This window comes from Cygnus olor, chromosome 3, assembly GCF_009769625.2.
Source record: "Cygnus olor isolate bCygOlo1 chromosome 3, bCygOlo1.pri.v2, whole genome shotgun sequence".
In the NCBI taxonomy this organism is placed as follows: Eukaryota; Metazoa; Chordata; class Aves; order Anseriformes; family Anatidae; genus Cygnus; species Cygnus olor.
This window is the reverse complement of record NC_049171.1, coordinates 47,735,878-47,752,853: the sequence shown is the minus strand read 5'-3', so window position 1 is coordinate 47,752,853 and position 16,976 is coordinate 47,735,878. Positions and strand designations below refer to the sequence as shown.

At 40.2% G+C, this 16,976-nt stretch overlaps 1 protein-coding gene across 1 annotated transcript; it reads left to right on the top strand.

The window, feature by feature from the left end:
- The first annotated feature begins 4,831 nt into the window (after positions 1 to 4,831).
- CD24 (CD24 molecule) lies at positions 4,832 to 15,369 on the top strand. Its single transcript, XM_040551063.1, has 3 exons — positions 4,832 to 4,927; positions 9,983 to 10,222; positions 12,453 to 15,369. Exons 1-3 carry the CDS (start codon positions 4,832 to 4,834, stop codon positions 12,633 to 12,635), a joined length of 519 nt encoding a protein of 172 aa, XP_040406997.1. The 3' UTR covers positions 12,636 to 15,369.
- Positions 15,370 to 16,976: the final 1,607 nt, after the last annotated feature.

Below are 16,976 nucleotides of genomic sequence, written 5' to 3'. Positions count from 1 at the left end.
GAATAAGAAGTTTTTATGTCAGGGATATTTTATAATGGAGCAATTCCTTTGCAAAGCTGTCTCCCCTCCTTGGAAACCTCACTGGAAAGGAAGCTGCAAACATCTTTATGTCTTTTTGTATTTTGAACATTCCAGTGCCCAGTTCAGTGAGATTCTGACCAATCTCATTTGGGAATATAGCTGCTAGCTTTTTCATACTTTCCATCCATATGTCTTAAAATATATATACATCCTTATCAAGAAAAAAAAAGTTAATAAAAGTCACTTTTTTGTATTCACAATGGTGCATGAGTCAGAACAGAAAATGAGTCTCTGAACATTGGGGAGTCCCTGAGCAAAAATGCTAGCTCCCCTGTGGAAAACAAAACAAAACAAAACAAATGAACAAACAAACAAAAGCAAAAACAAAACAAAACAAAACTACTTTTTCATACAACCCACTCTTTTCAGAGCTCTTAGAATGTGATTTACCTCACATAAGATTAAAGTCATGCTCTAACTTTGCTAAGAGTAAAGATATCTTTGTTTACTAAAAGTAACCTTTCTAGGCTAATCTGGCCTTACACATTTTTATTGCATCCTCATACTGAAGGGCAATGTAAAGAACTTGCTTAAATTGTTTCAGTCTTTCGTATTTTTCAGATACCGTGATATAATGGTCCCTTTAAAAAACAGAAAGCAATCAATTCACTGTTCAGTAGCCTTTCCTGCAGGCCTTAGAGTTTGCAGAAGGTTAATTGCATTGCCCTCAAACAGGTCCCTCTGCACTCAGAGAGAAAATGTAACTTGGCTGTCATGAACAGGCATCGTGCATCTGGTTTGTCTCCTCACTGCACAACTCCAAACACAGACATCACCTCTGTCACACTTGCTTCATTTCCCAGTCCAGCTACATGGTCCAGCTCTAGCTGTTCTAGTTAGAAGGTACATCATATTAATATTTTGTCTCTGCCACGATGCCTGGCCTTACCAGGGGGTTTGTCAGGATTCATTCAGCCCTGGGTCATAGAGGAACATGTCACACAGGTCTCCTTGCCATCTGATTCTCTCCATGCCACAGAGTACAAGGAGACATGAAAGCCCTCATTTAAGATTTGTACTCCAGTCACGTGGCATCTTGGCAACACCCAACCTGGGTCATTAAGTGCATTTTTTACTGACCAAAAAGACCAAAATGAAGGTAATATTCATTATTCCTACTTTCGTTATATCAAACCGTAATTGTAACCAAAATGTTCAGACTGGGTAAAGCCCGTAGTGTAATTTATCTCATTTTCCTGTTTACCATTAGATGGCAGTGAATAGCTCCCTGTAAAAGGCTCACAAGCTCAGGCTGCACATTCGAAAGTTTTTCTCAAAAACATGCTAGTCATAGACATATCAGACAAATATGTTATTTAAACTGCCTTCAAGTGATTTTAAGATATATATATGTATATATTAATATCACACGACACCTCAGCAACATACACTTGAAAATTTCAGCTTTGGTAAGAAACAGTGATCATTCATCTCAGGCAGATTAATAGTAATCTGTGTAACCTTTTGAAGATCAAGTGAGAAATTAGTCAGACCAAGATGTATTACCTTTTCATGGTTTTCTCATACAATTGCTTCATTTTTTCAATGGAGTTCCTCTCTTCTTTATCGTTTTCATTTTGTACACTGCAATGTACACTCTATGACATTCAGTCATAAGGATTTTGGTCATCTTGCTTTGATAGCTCAGAGAGAAAATTCTTAATAACATTTGACCGGTGTATTGGAATCTGTAGTCGAGAACTCCTTCTCCACTGCCTAGGGATTTTTGTTGCCTTTATTTTTCTGTAAGGTCAGTCAAGTGACAGCAGTAGATCTGCTGATACTCATTGCATCTCGAAATAACATCAAGACCACCATATAACAGTTCTAGCCCTGTTAGTAGCTATTAAATCCACCATTATCTATAATGCTATAACTCTCCATACAATGCCCATCTCACCAGATTACTTCTCACTGTGGATTTATCTTCAGCAATACTTTGCTGGAACCACACACCCTTTAAAGGACGCTGCTTATTTCAAGGTGCAGTGAGGAGGTGACTGGACAGTTCTGTGCATGCATATGGCCTAGGAAAACAGAGTGTCCTTGTGTAAGCACCACCTTTAACTTTGCCCGTATTCATTTGAATAATGAGCTAAATCTCCCTGACCGCTAATTCACCTCTTCCAGTGCTACATACCTTCTGTAACTGCTTAGATGCTCTCTTTTCTTAGTCTATAGTCTGGAGACAATTCCTCTGGCTTGTTGCTTGCATAAAAATTCGTGTCCTTACTGTCTCTTTCTCTAAAGCACATCTCCGAAAACTAATCTGGCATGCAGCAGAAATTCTTCTTCTGGTCCTTCCACTGCTGCCTTTCCAGTTGGTACAACGCTCTAAACTGTTTTCCCTTTCTCACACCTTTACCCATATTATCAACTGTGCCATTTTTACTATAGAACTTTCTTTCTCTCTCTCTCTCTCTCTTTCTTTTTCTTTCTTTCTTTCTTTCTTTCTTTCTTTCTTTCTTTCTTTCTTTCTTTCTTTCTTTCTTTCTTTCTTTCTTTCTTTCTTTCTTTTTCTTTCTTTCTTTCTTTCTTTTCTTTCTCTTTTCTTTCTTTCTCTCTCTCTCTCTTTCTTTCTTTTCCTTCCTTCCTTCCTTCCTTCCTTCCTTCCTTCCTTCCTTCCTTCCTTCTTTTCCTTCTTTTCCTTCTTTCCTTCTTCTCTTTAGGATTCCTTTCATGTCTTCAGCTCCCTTGTACACTGAAACATGGCCCTCTTTCTGACCTTTTGTGTTACCCCTTCATCTCTTCCAATAACAACGGTATTACAAATTTCTGTCACTTTTTTCCACAGCCACTTTGGCATCCTGCACACAGAACCCCTTTCTGGAGGTGAACGAGGTCTCACAGACCCCCTTTCCTTGCAGCCTACCTATTCCTTGAAAACTCAACTTGGACATCATAGATGGATTTTACATTTTTTAAGTGGTGGAGATTAAAATGGCTATATTTGCTAAAGTAGCCTTCCTTTTTTTATTCATCCTTTTCACTACCTGACTAAATTGGCTTTTGTCAGCCAAACAATTGTCTCTTTTACAACACCACATTGAGCTATAATCAGAAAGAAAATAGGGGTAGGCAGTGCAGACTGCTCTGACCACTGCTAAAGAAGCTGATAGAGGGCACCCTAATAAATCTGACCAGTGACCAACCTAAACCAGAAATTAATAGTCTCCTCGACAGTGAAAATCAGTGTTACACCAGTGGTTAAGTATATGAGAGGAAAATAGCAACTTCCATCAGTCAGCCTGGTATTCAATCCAGCTACCCAGAGGTTAAAGGCTCCATAGTTCCACTGCTAATTAAATCTCCCCAGTTTGGTGAGAGTTTTGCAATAAAATCTGCGTTTTTTTTTTTCCTTCTTTATTTCCCTCTCACTTCTTCATTTGCTAATTATATAAAATACAATGTCTTTGGTTTTGAAGTATAAGTTAATGTACTATTTTTTAGCACTGGTTTTCAGAGTTTCATTCATTCTGTAGTGAACATGTCCGGGTCCTGCTGGCTTTTGTTGCTGCTCTAGGATTTACCTAGCTCCCACTAACAGTGGGTGGCAAATGTAATAAAAAGAAAAACTAATCAATTAAGCATTTGTCATTTGAAACTTACTTATTAGCCTTAACAACTATATATTCTATGAGCAAATGTTAATTAGTTTGAATTATTTGTTTACTTCTGTTTCCTCTGTACTCTCCTCAGAATAATGGCTCTACTACTTAGAATATCATGTTCTCTTTTCTAATTAATAGCAACTAATTCGAGATATATGCATGTACGAGTCTAACTTAATTAATTTCCAATGAGGGATTTTAGATTGTTCCTCCATCTGTGTACAATTGAAGATTTATTATTCTCTCTTCTTTCTCTCTTTCTTTCTTTCTTTCTTTCTTTCTTTCTTTCTTTCTTTCTTTCTTTCTTTCTATGTTTTGTGTTGGGTTTGCTTTTAAAAGCAGAAAAAAGGATGTTCAAAGTACTTCAGCTTCCATCGTGACTCAGGAACAACATTATTTTGATTAACATTTGTAAACAGTATTGCATCAGGAAATAGAAATGTACCTGTAGGCTGCAATACACTTTTGATATATAAAAAAACAAATAATATAAATAAAGGTGCAGTAGGGATGGATGGAATGTCAGAATAATCATATCATTTGGAGTCGAGGACATCTTGTCCTTTCGCAGTGTCCAGGTCCAGAAGTATAAAAGACTGTGTAAATCACATAGTAGGAAAATCTGAGATGATCTATCTTTTATGAATGTGTGTCCTTGCAACGCTTGCTGTTTAAACTCTGGATGTTCTCACTGATAAGCCACCAATCCTTCTCAGCACCTTGCCTAAAGATACCATGTGGTGAGAAGTTCTTCATGTAAAAGGGGGATACCTGAATTCTTAACAATGATTCAGGATTCAGCAGTCCATCATTTCAAATCCCAACTGGTCCCTATTTCTAAGATGAAACGGGAGGAGTAGCTTCTAGATCTTGTTCATTTATGCATCTTTGAATCATATTTGTGTGTGTGCATTCTAAAATAAAGGGCTCGAACCTTCTCTGCACCTGATGGACTTGAGAGTGCAAAGGAAAGCAACAAAAATGCATGAGGTTTAGAAATTCTGTTAAAAAAAAGGGTGAAGAAACTGGACCTGTTCCTCAAAATAAGGAAAAAACTCAGTGACAAATGTCTGAACTAACCATCTAGTCAGTTTTGAGAGTGATGTAGGCACCTCCAGGATGTGATTAATCTGTTTCAAATGTCTATGTTGGAACAAGATAAATCGCATCACTTCTCTTCACCATCTATCAAGGGTTTCCAGGGAGACCCACTTGATGAAGATGATTGCTTGAAGGTGAGCCTTCCTTCCTTCCTCCTTGCAATGCAAGGTGGTTGATAGGTTTTCAATTGCTAAAACAGTTTGTTATAAATTTGACCGTCATTACTATCTGTGTGCTTTACCATGGTGACATAGCAGATTGTTACTTTAAATTTGTAACAAGGACGACTATCTATTAAGGGACATTTTCTGTACAGATAGTTTAACAAAGAAACAGGGGACCTATGGACTGTGGAATACCCTTCACTGAAGTTTTCTGAGAACTATGTTTAAACTTGCCTCCGATCAGAAGATGGAGAAAATGACTTTTGATCCTTTTTATGTCTTCATGTCTATAGACTTCTAATCTGACATTAAGCCTCATGAGCTAAAGGAAAGCCCTGGTTTGGTTTTGTCCCATTATCTAGTAACATGATACCAAACAATTCCTGAGCATGATTCAGGGGTTGGCCCAGGCCAGGGACAGCTGCCTTCCAACAGGCAGTTTAGATTCAGCCACCCTTTTCTGGAGGCTAAGAGAGTGTAATAATATGGATGTGGCTAGACATGCCAGTTGGCCTGAAGGCCAAAGAACAGGCTCTGTTATTTTTAATTTGTTTGTATTGATGTCACCCAAGAGTTTATTTGACTTAGAGAGAAAGGTGTGCTTTTGAACAGATCTGAAGCCACACTGTACCATGCAAGCTGACACCATCCCTTGAAGTTGACTGGGAAATCAAACGACCCATTGCTATATTCACGAGAATATCCCAGCCAAAACCAGGACAGACAGCAATTCTTATCCTCAGCATTTCTTGTTGAGAACATTTCCAGAATCACCATGTCACTTCTGGTCAGACTTTCAGTCTTATGATTCCAGGGCTGTAAATCATTGTTTTGCTTACCTTCATAACTACTTACCTCTAATTAAGCAGCCTTATGCTTTTTGCCTCAGGTTGACATACGACAGAAACCATGCTGGAATCCTGGTATAGTGATGGTCTGAATCATGGCAACAAGGTTCATGTCTGAAGACACGTATAGCTGAATCCAATCATCATTTAATACCAAGTGGAGATTTACAACTCCACCAACCCTGCCTTCCATTAAAAGCTCTACTAACAAAAAATGAATATAAATTCTCCACTGGAAGAGGGAATATAATCCTGAAAATATGTTCCTAGTGCTTAGCCAAGATTTATGCCAAACTGCATTGTCCAGATGTCTAAAATGAGTTTCAGCCAGCCAGCTCCAATCAGTATTTCAGTCTTGTTCTGCAATGCCAGTGAAGGTGCAATTGTAAGAAAGGTGCAACTGTAACAAAGGATGCTTCAAAGCAGCTGCGAAGTTTTGATTATGTGGCTGGAGCCCTGATGCTCCCAGAAGGTGAGTCCTTCCCACTAACAAGCAGCAAAAGAAGGACCAGCTGAGCTTATGAAAAGACAGTGTTTGTATAGATTAGAAAATATGGACCTGTGAGTTTTTCAAGGCAAAATCCTTATGGCAAAAATGGACATCAAAGAAACTTATCGCCAGAGGATGTCAGCATAGATCAGCATATGTAGGCTAGACAGCGCACACTGGCAAGCTGGATTTCCCTGTTCAAAGATCTCCTTTGTAAAAAGATCAGAACCTAACACATAAATGCATAACATGCTCACAGTCGGGGATTAACTAAAATAGCTCATAATATAGTTGAGTGAGTACTGAGAGCTGTAGTGCACCCTAGAATGATCTTAAAATGGATGAAGACCCTGGGATGTGCCACAGTGTGTAGAAAGTTTCAGTCTATACACAGCCAAGGAAAGTGAAGAGCTGGTTGGGAGCACAAGATCCAGTGATTCTCATTGGCAATTGAAGCTCCTAAAATATTTAAGTTTAAATGAATTGAGACTGGCAGATAAAGACAAGAGTAATTAATGGTTAAGTCAAATTTAGTTCTCATGAACTCCACTCAGTGCTCTGACTACACCTATTTAACTAAAGCTTGTCTAAATTTAACTACATTGCTTTCTAGTACTTTTACATTACTTTTTTAGTACTTTTACATTACTAGTCTCAGAGACTACTTCTGTGCTTCCTTTTATAGATGACTATTTTTTTTCTGCCTGTCATTTCAGCCAATCCTGTTTGCTAATGTATTATACAAAACAGCACAAGTTTTGCTTCTGTTCACTAGATTGTGAATTGTCTTTTGCAAAGTTAAATCTACTTAAAACTCATCATTGAGATATACAAATTAACTTACATTTAACCCAAAAGATTGAAGTAACTTTAGCCCTTCTCTTTGTTAAGCTTTTTCATCATATATTCTGTATTTAACTGGGAGAGATGCTGAGTGCTGTTCCAACCTAGAAAAACAAAGGAAGCAGAACAATGAGAGATTTAACAATGGTATTTAACAACATATGTCAGCATCATGAAAACACACAGCTATCAAAGGGCGTGTGATTGTTCTGAGAGAGTATATTTTCTTTCCTGCGGGAAAAAAATAAAAAAATAAAAATCAGAAGTGCCTACTGGCCACCAGATAGCAGTGCTTCACTTTTTGCAGTTCTAAACTCAATTACAGTATTTCTTGCCTCTGTAGAAATATTTATATGTTGGGTCCTAGTGTCTTGCTCAGATACATCTCTAACAGAATTCATTAGAGACTTCAGATGAAAAAAAAAAAAAAAAAAGTAAAGATTTTGGAATTAGGTGTGATTAGGTGAATCCTAGATCATTTTAGGATTTATGTGTTCAGGAGAAATCACGGATATTGCAGCTTTACTGAGTGGGGGGAGTTGGTTGTAGAAATATAACGGAATGCAGACATTATTCCCAATGACAAAAGTTTCAATGCAAATCTTGCACTTAAATATTTTAATGCTTCTTCCTTGCTGCTAATGTATTTCCTTATTTGCATTAATATTTCAGGAATATACCAGAAAGGTGTGGTTTTTGGCCTCAGAACATAACCTTTACTTAGTTACATTATTTTAGCAATTTATCACTTCTTCCAAATATTTTAAAGCATCTGCATTTTTCTTTATTTAAAAGACTATTAAAGGAACAGGCTTTATAATATTCTTAGCAAGAAGATATCCCTATTTTTAGTGTAGTTTGTTAAAATGGCAGAAGTGTGATATACTATATAATAGTAATTAGCAGTGGTATAATGTTGTATAGGTTCACATCACCTTACAAGAACCTTGCACCGGCTTCACTTTTTACAGACATAGTTCCAGACCTCAGGCAAGGTGCACCGGGTAGAGAGAATGGGAAAGGCCGTCTGGGTGTTATTCCATCATTCCCATGCGTCCCAGCTTTGATTTTAAAGTGTCTCAGCTGCTGCTGTAACCTGAACAGCCAGCTATGGTCCCAAAGGGATCATGCAATTCTGCCTTTCATCCCATACAAAGTGGGAGAGGTTATAATGGAAACTGTCTCTGTCCACTTCACACAAGAATATTCTTCATTGTGGAGAAGAATATCGGAGAGCCCCAGCAGGGTTGCATTCCTTTGGCAGCTCCTCCAGTGGCAGAACAGGGATCTGGTGATAGAATAGTCTAAGCCCTCACTTATTGCTGTGATTCATGTGACTTCTCCCACAGGGAATTTCACCTTTTGTGGTGGTATCCATGTCCGCAGGGCGAAAAGGTGACCTTCTCTCCCATTTGTGGTTTCATTTTAACTGTGACAACTAAAGCAAACTGTTTGCAAGGAAAAGTGGTAACAAGAATGTTCTCAGCATTGTCATCTTTCTTTTATTTTAAGTTGATCGCAGTTCCCTTTTTTCTTCTGTTATCTCTCTACAATCACAAAAACCCAGCTTCCGCAATAACCAGCTTAAAGCAGACAACCAGCACATATTCAGAAACAGAAAATCCTCAGTTTGATGACTCCTCTCAGAGTATATGTATAGAATATGCCTCTAACAGTTAGGAACTTGACTCTGACTGTGTTCAGGGATTTAAAACGCAAACAAGCACTGAAACCAGGGAAACATTACTCCAGGAGTGCTTTGGGCATTGTGTAACTAACTCTCTGAAGATCTTTCATCTTGGTATAGATTAAGGATTGCATCTTGGGTGGTACAGCTTGCAAAACGCCATTATTCCTAGAAAATCAAGTGGCTATATCTTTGTTAGGTGTTCTAAAACAATTAAGGTGGGACTGGCTTTAGAATTATATATTTTTGCCTAACACAAGTCCCAGCATCTGGTCCTGCAGCACAACCATCTGTGTTTCCAGTGCCTCAAGACCAAGTTCTAGCAATGCCTGAAGAAGCTCATGGAAAGCAGTCCTGGCCCTGGGGACAGCAAATGAGTCAGGCATGTAATGCTTAACATACGGATCTTTTCAGTTTGTTCTGGGATAAACACGAACACATTTTAAAACCTATTGATTAGCTTGAACTAAAGACAACTGAGCATCTTCCACAACGAAACCGTCACGTCAGTGTCCCTTTTGTACCTTGTAAAGTGGACACAGACTATTTTGCTGATTTGTCTGTACACCAAGACACCTGACCGATTATTTGGTGAGGCAGACTATCTTCGGTGAGCTGAGGGAGGATATACAGGGAGGGGAGGATATACAACACAGCCACGACACCGACTGTGCCAGAAGCTCGAACCTGTAGCACCGGCTACAACTGGGAGAACCTTCTGTTCCACTTGTTACACGGGTTTTCTGCTCTTTAAGAAATAATTATAATAATAAAATATTTAGATCCAGAGAGCGCCTGAAACTGCAACCTGTGGTCTGAAGCCGGAGCACTGTGCCTGTGGTAAGGCGCTCTCAGCAAGATGCAGACGAAAGGCAGGACCGCGCCTCCTCAGCCCTGCTGCTCCCATCTGGCAGCACAGCTTTCTTTACCTGTCCCCCCCCCTCACCCACCATTTTATGATTTTTTTTAATAAAAAGCTTGATGTTTCCACAAACGTAAGAATTTGTCTCGGGGTACTCGCACTGCCACGCCGTGCCTCACACCCTCCACCACGAAGCCGGGGGCAGCCCGGCGGGCCCCCTCAGGAGCCCGGGGGGAGGCAGCGGCGGTCGGCGGGGGGCGCGGGCAGGCCGTGCCGAGCCGTGCCGGGCCGGGAGGCGCTGAGGGCGGGGGTGGAGGTGTGTGGAGGAGGGGGAAGGCGGCGGCGAGGCGTCACGGCGGCCATAAAAAGGCCGGGCGCGGCTGAGCGGCGCAGTCGTGTCGCTCGCAGCCACAGCGGCGGGAGAAGCGGTGGTGGGGACGGCAGCAGCGGGACAGCAGTGACGGGCATGGGGACGGCCCTGGCGGTGCGGCTCGGCTTGGGGCTCCTGCTCCTGGCGCTCCTCCTACCCACGCAGGTGAGCCCCGGCGGTGGGACGGGAGCGAGTGAGCCCTCCTCAGCCAGTCCGAGCCCTCCTCAGCTCCCCGGTGCCCCGCAGCCGCTGTGTCCCCTCAGGGTCGGGGGACTCCTGAGGGAGCGGCGGCCGCCATCTCGCTGCCCTGGGTGGCGGCAGCGGGGCGGGAGAGGGCTCAGGGGGCGGCGGTGGAGCCCTCTAAAGCTGAGTTAATTTCAAGAAGAAATGAGCTGAGGGGCAGCGACACCCTGCTCCGAGCCCCCACCTTAAGCATCTGAGGCTTTGGGTGAGGTCCTGGTGCTCAGGGCATGGCAGGAGTGGGGGGGTTTGCCGAGGGGGAGCGGCATCAGCCTCCTGCTGCTGCTACCCTGCTGGCCAGGTCTTAGCCTCGGTGCACAGATAACGCAGTATTGTTGTGCCTGCCTGCCAGCGGTTCAGCCAAACTGCTCCCAGACACTGAAGCGATGAGCTCTATAGACCTCCTTTTGGGAAGGGTCGGTAAGACGGCGTTAGGAAAACTAGCAACAAAGAGCTTTCTGGAGGCTGTTTTAAATATTTTAACCCCTTTCTTTGTAAGGAAGAACTACTTCCCTTTTCCATTGTCCTCTGTAGAGCAGGATCGTACTGATATCTGTAATGGGTACTGCAAGGAGGTTTGTCTGAGGTCCCTTATACCATGATATTGTGGAACCCCTCTCTTCTGTAGGCATGCATGCACCCACCAGGAATCTAGGCTTTGTGTTCAAAACAAAGATAACTTTAAAATAATATAACTGAAGTGTGCTGGGTATTGTGTGAAGACAGAAAAAATCCGGAGTAGGTTGGGACTTAAATCCCGCAAACTGATTAGGAGGTATCTCTGCAATTCAGTATTTATCACTTTGACTGCTTTCAACAGAAACTTCCACACAGTGATTTTTTTTTTTGATTTCTATTTATTTATTTTAAAATCTTGCAGTCCTGAATTGCTTCCAGCATGTTCCTGGTTGCCCAAAATCCTAACTACTAGAAGCTGTATACGGTCATGATATTTTTCTGTGATTTTCTTTTGTTCGGTAGAAAATGCTCAAAGGATATGGTCATACAAGTTTCAAATAAATTTAGCATTGATTTAATGGCTTCAGCACTGAGCTATTATACATATTTCTGTTAAGGGTAGCTAACCTTTGCAGTAGCACTGGAAATATGACAAAGACCTTTTATGGAGAGAATTTATTAAAGTAGGTGCTCTTTTAAAAAACATTTTACTTTAGCTAACTATACCATTGTGTACCAGAAAGCTCTGGTATAATGCAAGTTTCCTGCCACAGAACTGAAGCCAAGTTTGCCAAACTATACTTTTTTTAGGAGCAGATATGTTATTCTTGTCCTTGCTTTTCATCCTTGTATATCACACATTCTCCACTAGAAGAGAAGAACACATTAATTTAACTTTGAAAGTTGTCCTGTACATGTGTAGGACATAGCTCGATGCTGAAGTTAAAGTGCAAAATTTTTATGTTCTATGCCTATAATTCGGGGCCGGGGGAGTGGTTGGTGGTGGAAGGAGACTTTTTTTTTACCTTGCTTTCTGTCAAAATCTTCACTTATTAATGTTATACAGACTTTCCACTGCATTTCTTATGTCTGCTCTAGCATGCCAATAGGTTGTGATTTAATCAGGATAATTCCATTGTTTTAAGTTCTGCAGTTCAGTGCTACCATAGCAAGATCAGAGAGGTGTGAGGCTGAAAAGAGAAGTCCATTTACACAAGCCCCACTGTTGCTTGAAAGGAATACCCAAAGCAGTTACAGAAATAAAATCAATAGATTCTATGTTGTTTGCTCATATTTCTGTTTGTGGCTCAATCTGCTAAGACAATGGATTCATGCAGTTATCTGGAAGTCTTCTAATCAAAAGAATTGCTCTATACTTCATAGATTTTTTTTTTTTGGATGAGGTTTTTAGAAACCTACTTCTCTATTCTGTTTTGTTGCAGGGTTTTGGTAAAACTATAGCTCTATAACAAAAAATACTTTAGAAAAATATTACTTATTTCTTTTGAATTCAAGAAACAGGACTTATTAAACAACTTTATCATTCTCTGTACAACAAGAGGCATGAGCAACTGTGTGTATTATATGAGTACTGTGACTGTGTGGTGCTACATGTTAATTACTACTAATTTATGTCTTTTGATTAAAAAAAAAAACAAACAACACTTCTATTTAACTTTTTCTACCCACATTCTAGATCTACTGCAATCCCAATGGAACAAGTCCAACACCTTCAAACAATTCTTCAGCAGCTTCCACTTTGTCAGCTGTCGTAAATTCACTGAACAGTACCACCCCTCATGGACATGGAAATTGCCTTCACTCTGCCACAAGCCTCCTTTTCATTCTCTCAGTTTCTCTTCTGTATTTTTGCTGTTAAGAGACTCTGGCAGGGAAATGGCTACCACTCCCCACTCAGTTTCCTGAACCATCTGAGATGGCTAGATCTTCAACCCAGCATGAAAATGAATCAGTCCAAACTCTGCATCAAACCGGCTTGGTTCCACTCCATACTGTAATTAGTACCAGTCTGACCTAGAGAATCACCTGCTGCTCTCACTTTCCAGAGCTGACCCAATATGAAAAGGATGTGACCAACTTCAGCACGGAGGTAAAAAAAAAAAAAAAAAGGCGCTCTCACCAAATGAGTTTGAATTTGAAGTACAAGATAGAAGCAAAAAGACGGTATTGACAACTCCCGACTTAAAGCTGAGAAGAAATGCAGTGTCCTTGTAATAGTGTTGGATGATAACACTTCAAGGCAGAAAGCTAGAGACTTTATCTACCACTTAGAATGACAACTTGAAGAGATTTTATCTTCCTTTTAAGTTCATTAAAGTCAGTAGCTCATAGAAATGCTAGAAAACACAGAGAAGCTCAAATGGTTCTGTTCCTTTCGCAGCCTGTATAGTTATAATCAATGGGTAGTAAGAAGGTATGCAAAAGACACAAAGTAACAGTGAGAAGGGTTTCTTCTAGATTTAATTTGTATGAAATTGCTATGAGGTTAAAACAGAACACCAAATTTTGCAAGAATCCTTATTTTTATTTAATTTTTGAGTTCTAACCAAGTGGCTAGTCAGGCAGGACTAGTTTTGAAATGTTGAAAATCAGTTTTCCTAAGAGTTGAGTTATTTACCATGGGGATTTGGCTTTGACACTTCATTTAAATTGTTCATATATTAAACCCTATGTGCCAGAGTAATGAGGTGTGGAAACATTGGGAAAAGTACCAGGAGCTTTTTGTAAATAAAGTTCAGACAAAAAAAAAAGTCAAGGGATAACAATCTCCTCTTTCCCCTATTTTTCCTCCCAGTTCTACAAGTTGTGCAAGTCCTTTTTGCTCCTGGAACTTTCCTTAATTATGAAGGATTTATAGAACCTCTTAAGTAATGTTTTAGTGCTGCTTTTTTTTTTTTTTTGGCACAAAGTAAATAACTTACTGTTTGTTTTGAAGAGTTTTCATTGTGATGGTTTACTTTAAACATGGGCTAATATTTGTGGTGGGGAGAAGGAACGGGGAGAGGAGAGAAAAACGCCAAAAAATAAGACATTAAATGATTAGGTGTTTGGAATCTGAAGACTGGAGTCTTAACTTAATCAATTTAAAAATGACCTTTGTAAATACTTTTTAAAAACTTTCTGAGTCAAATTTGCTACACTTGCACAGATTGTTTCTGTATCATTCAACCCTTTAGATAATAGCATCTGGTAGTTGATCAAAGTAAGCTTTGTTAAGGAAGTTCAACTACCTTAACACCTGATAAGGAAAGAAGTTGATATAACAGGAGCATATATGATCATATCACTCTGTATATAGATATCTATCTCAATATAAGATCATGTCAAACAAAAGTGGCTCCCAATTTTTTTTAAACCCACATCTTCCAGTTACATTACCACCAATCCAGGTTATCAGATATTAATAGCAAACTAACACAAATTCCTGTCAGTGAGTATACATGGCATTTCCTTATGCTTATCATTTGTATTGAGTAAAATGTTAATGATTGTATTTTTGTGTTTGTGTAATTATGCTTTGATTTATTAGCTACTGATTTTCATTTTGGGGGGGGAAAAAACCTGTAAATAAAACAGTGGACAGGCAATGCATTCTAGGTGCACTTCCAGACACGCCTACAAGAACTTGTAACTTGCCTGCGTTAAGTGAATGAGCTGTTAAGCAAGACAGTGTATGTGATTAAAAACCTCAAGGTCTAGAAACACTGACGTGTGTTAGTTTTATTTCTCTCTCTAAGGTTTAGTGATTTTACAAGCCTGGATTCTACTCTGAAATCAGTGAGTGAGATTTTGTTAATATTTCTAATAATGAGTAGCTTTTCTGTATTCATTCCAGCCTCTTCCCTTTCAAAGTAGTGTGCTTTCATTTTAGGCGAACAGTGCTTAAACAGAGTTTTCCTTTGTTTCTTGTTGTGGCAGTGAGTTATTTCCCTTATAACAGCTAAAGCTGTTTTTCAGCTTGTGGTTATCGAGCCCGTGAATTAACTGCTTGAGGTTTCTGACTCACACACACTACATGAATATAATAGGAATATTCTAAGAATACAAGTTTCACCATGCTTAATGAAGGACAGAGGCTAGAAGAAGCAGTAATATGTACGCTATTTCACTGAAGAGCAAAAAATAAACTGGATCAGAACTCAAAATACAGGTATTTACAGCTCATGATATTCCAGAGTTGTGGGTGTTTTTTTCAGTTATGCTCCTTTCTAATAACCCTCTGTTCTGCATGATCATCTTTACTCCCTAGATGTGGAGCAATGCACTTAAAAATGCCCAGCTACTTAGGCAAGCTGCACAACAATCAGCATTTTTTTTCAGTGGGAAAGAGGCCCCCAGAGAGGCCTCCCGAGGCTCAGGAGGGAAGGCAGAGCGGCAGCCCTTTGATTGTGTTCCTTTACTTTTCCAGTAGGCTGAACAAACCCAAGAAGCAGAAGGGGTTTATCAAAGCTTGCTGTTTGAGCATATCTTGGAATCTGCGGGGACTATCGGAGTGCATTGTTCCCCTATTTAGCTTCCCTCTCGATGCTTCTAGAAGGAAGCATGAAGATAAAATGTTATAGCAACTGCTACCTGGCTGTGTATCTTTTTGGCAAAACAAATTTGAAAACACAAATATTCAAAGACTGAGGACAAAGGCTGAGATGATAGGCCTTCATTCTATGATGTATCAGTAAAATGAATGAAACAGAGGAACGTGCCTGGAGTTCAGCGTTTGCTAAATATTTAAATGAACCAGGATGGTTGGCTTAATTGGTGGTGTGTTTTTCTTTTTTTTTTTTGAAAAAGAAAAAAAGAAATAGGGACAGATTGGTTTTTAATAGCATTTAGGCATATTTAAACTCGCTTGAGTTTTCACCAGACCAGTTGACTGATTTAGAAAAATGATTGGGTCACCTTTGTTCCGTTCCATTCCATCGCAGAACAATGGAATCACTGAGGAAGAAATCCACATGGAGAAAGAGAACTTGATGGATTTATTTAATGGAAGGGGAAGGCAGGAGGCAAGGGAGGAGAATATAGCCTCCCTACTTCATGACTATCCCATTTTTTAAAATGACACCTCTAATAAGTGGAACCAGCTTTTACCTATGCCTCTCACTTTCACAAATCTGCCCAGCTGGAACGTGTCTGGATAATGTATATTGCAATGACTGAAACGATTCTTCTGTTTGATGCATGGCACTGCTTTCATTGTAAATGTGCTAGCCACATATGTCCTGAATAAAGTATAGCATCATTGTTTGAACGAAATAACCCACAACGAGCACTCAAAATTTGTGTGCAGCCTACTGTTCATTCCTTCACAAAATCATATTCCTTACTTTTTTTTTTTTTCAAATCAGTTTTCATCTGTTTCAGAAAAATGCAGGGGCTTTGAGCATCTTTCATGCAGTGAAAATCTCCAGGTGGTGAAGTATCCCAGGCCACGTACAGCACTGTTCATAACAACCTATAAGCTTCTGCTAGCGGCCTCTTTGTTTGCAGCAAGATGAAAGGGCGTGCCTGAGCCTTTCGTGTGCAAAGGCAGGGTGCGTGGGGCTGTGGTACTGTGCTAAGGATAGCCCCCCTCTGTCCATGTGGAGATGTGATGTTATTAACGTCTCAGTAAAAGACTTTTCAGATGAACGCAGCGCTATTTTGCCAAACTATCCCCAGCTTTTAGCCTAAGTCCTCAGATGCTTAGGATTTGCCCATGCAATGCAAATGTTCTCAAGCCAGCTCGAGGTAGGAGCACACTAATTTCATTAGCACGGAGTGGTTTCTCCGGAGAGCAGCTCTGAGGCAGCCTCTTGGGCTGTGGGAGGCCTCCTGGGAACCAACACTTGCAGGGCCTGGCCCTTGTCATGCATCTGCCCAAGTCAGCGTTTCCCTGCACTCAGGTTACATCAGGCTCCACAGCACAGCTCTCAGTGACACCTTCTATCTGCAAGTGAGGACGTATATAAACACACGTGTATTAGAGGTATTTCAGAGCGATTTGCATTTGGTGTGCATTCAGGCTTCACAGGGATGTGATTTGCCCGTATATGACTAAAATGACCTAGGTGGCAGACATTGTCATTCAGCGTCTGTATTGTAACAGATACAATTGGAAACATTTCTTGTTTTTGCATTACAGATAACTTTGAAATGGGATCTGTCGGCTCTGCCTCGCAGCGGCACAAAGCCCTTCATTATATAGCCCACGCTGCATTCT

Coding starts and splice junctions, on each gene's coding strand:
- CD24 (XM_040551063.1), top strand. CDS start 4,832: ATGTCTATGTTGGAACAAGATAAATCGCATCACTTCTCTTCACCATCT. Junction 4,928..9,982: donor ATGAAGATGATTGCTTGAAG/GTGAGCCTTCCT, acceptor CCGGGCCGGGAG/GCGCTGAGGGCGGGGGTGGA. Junction 10,223..12,452: donor CGCTCCTCCTACCCACGCAG/GTGAGCCCCGGC, acceptor CCCACATTCTAG/ATCTACTGCAATCCCAATGG.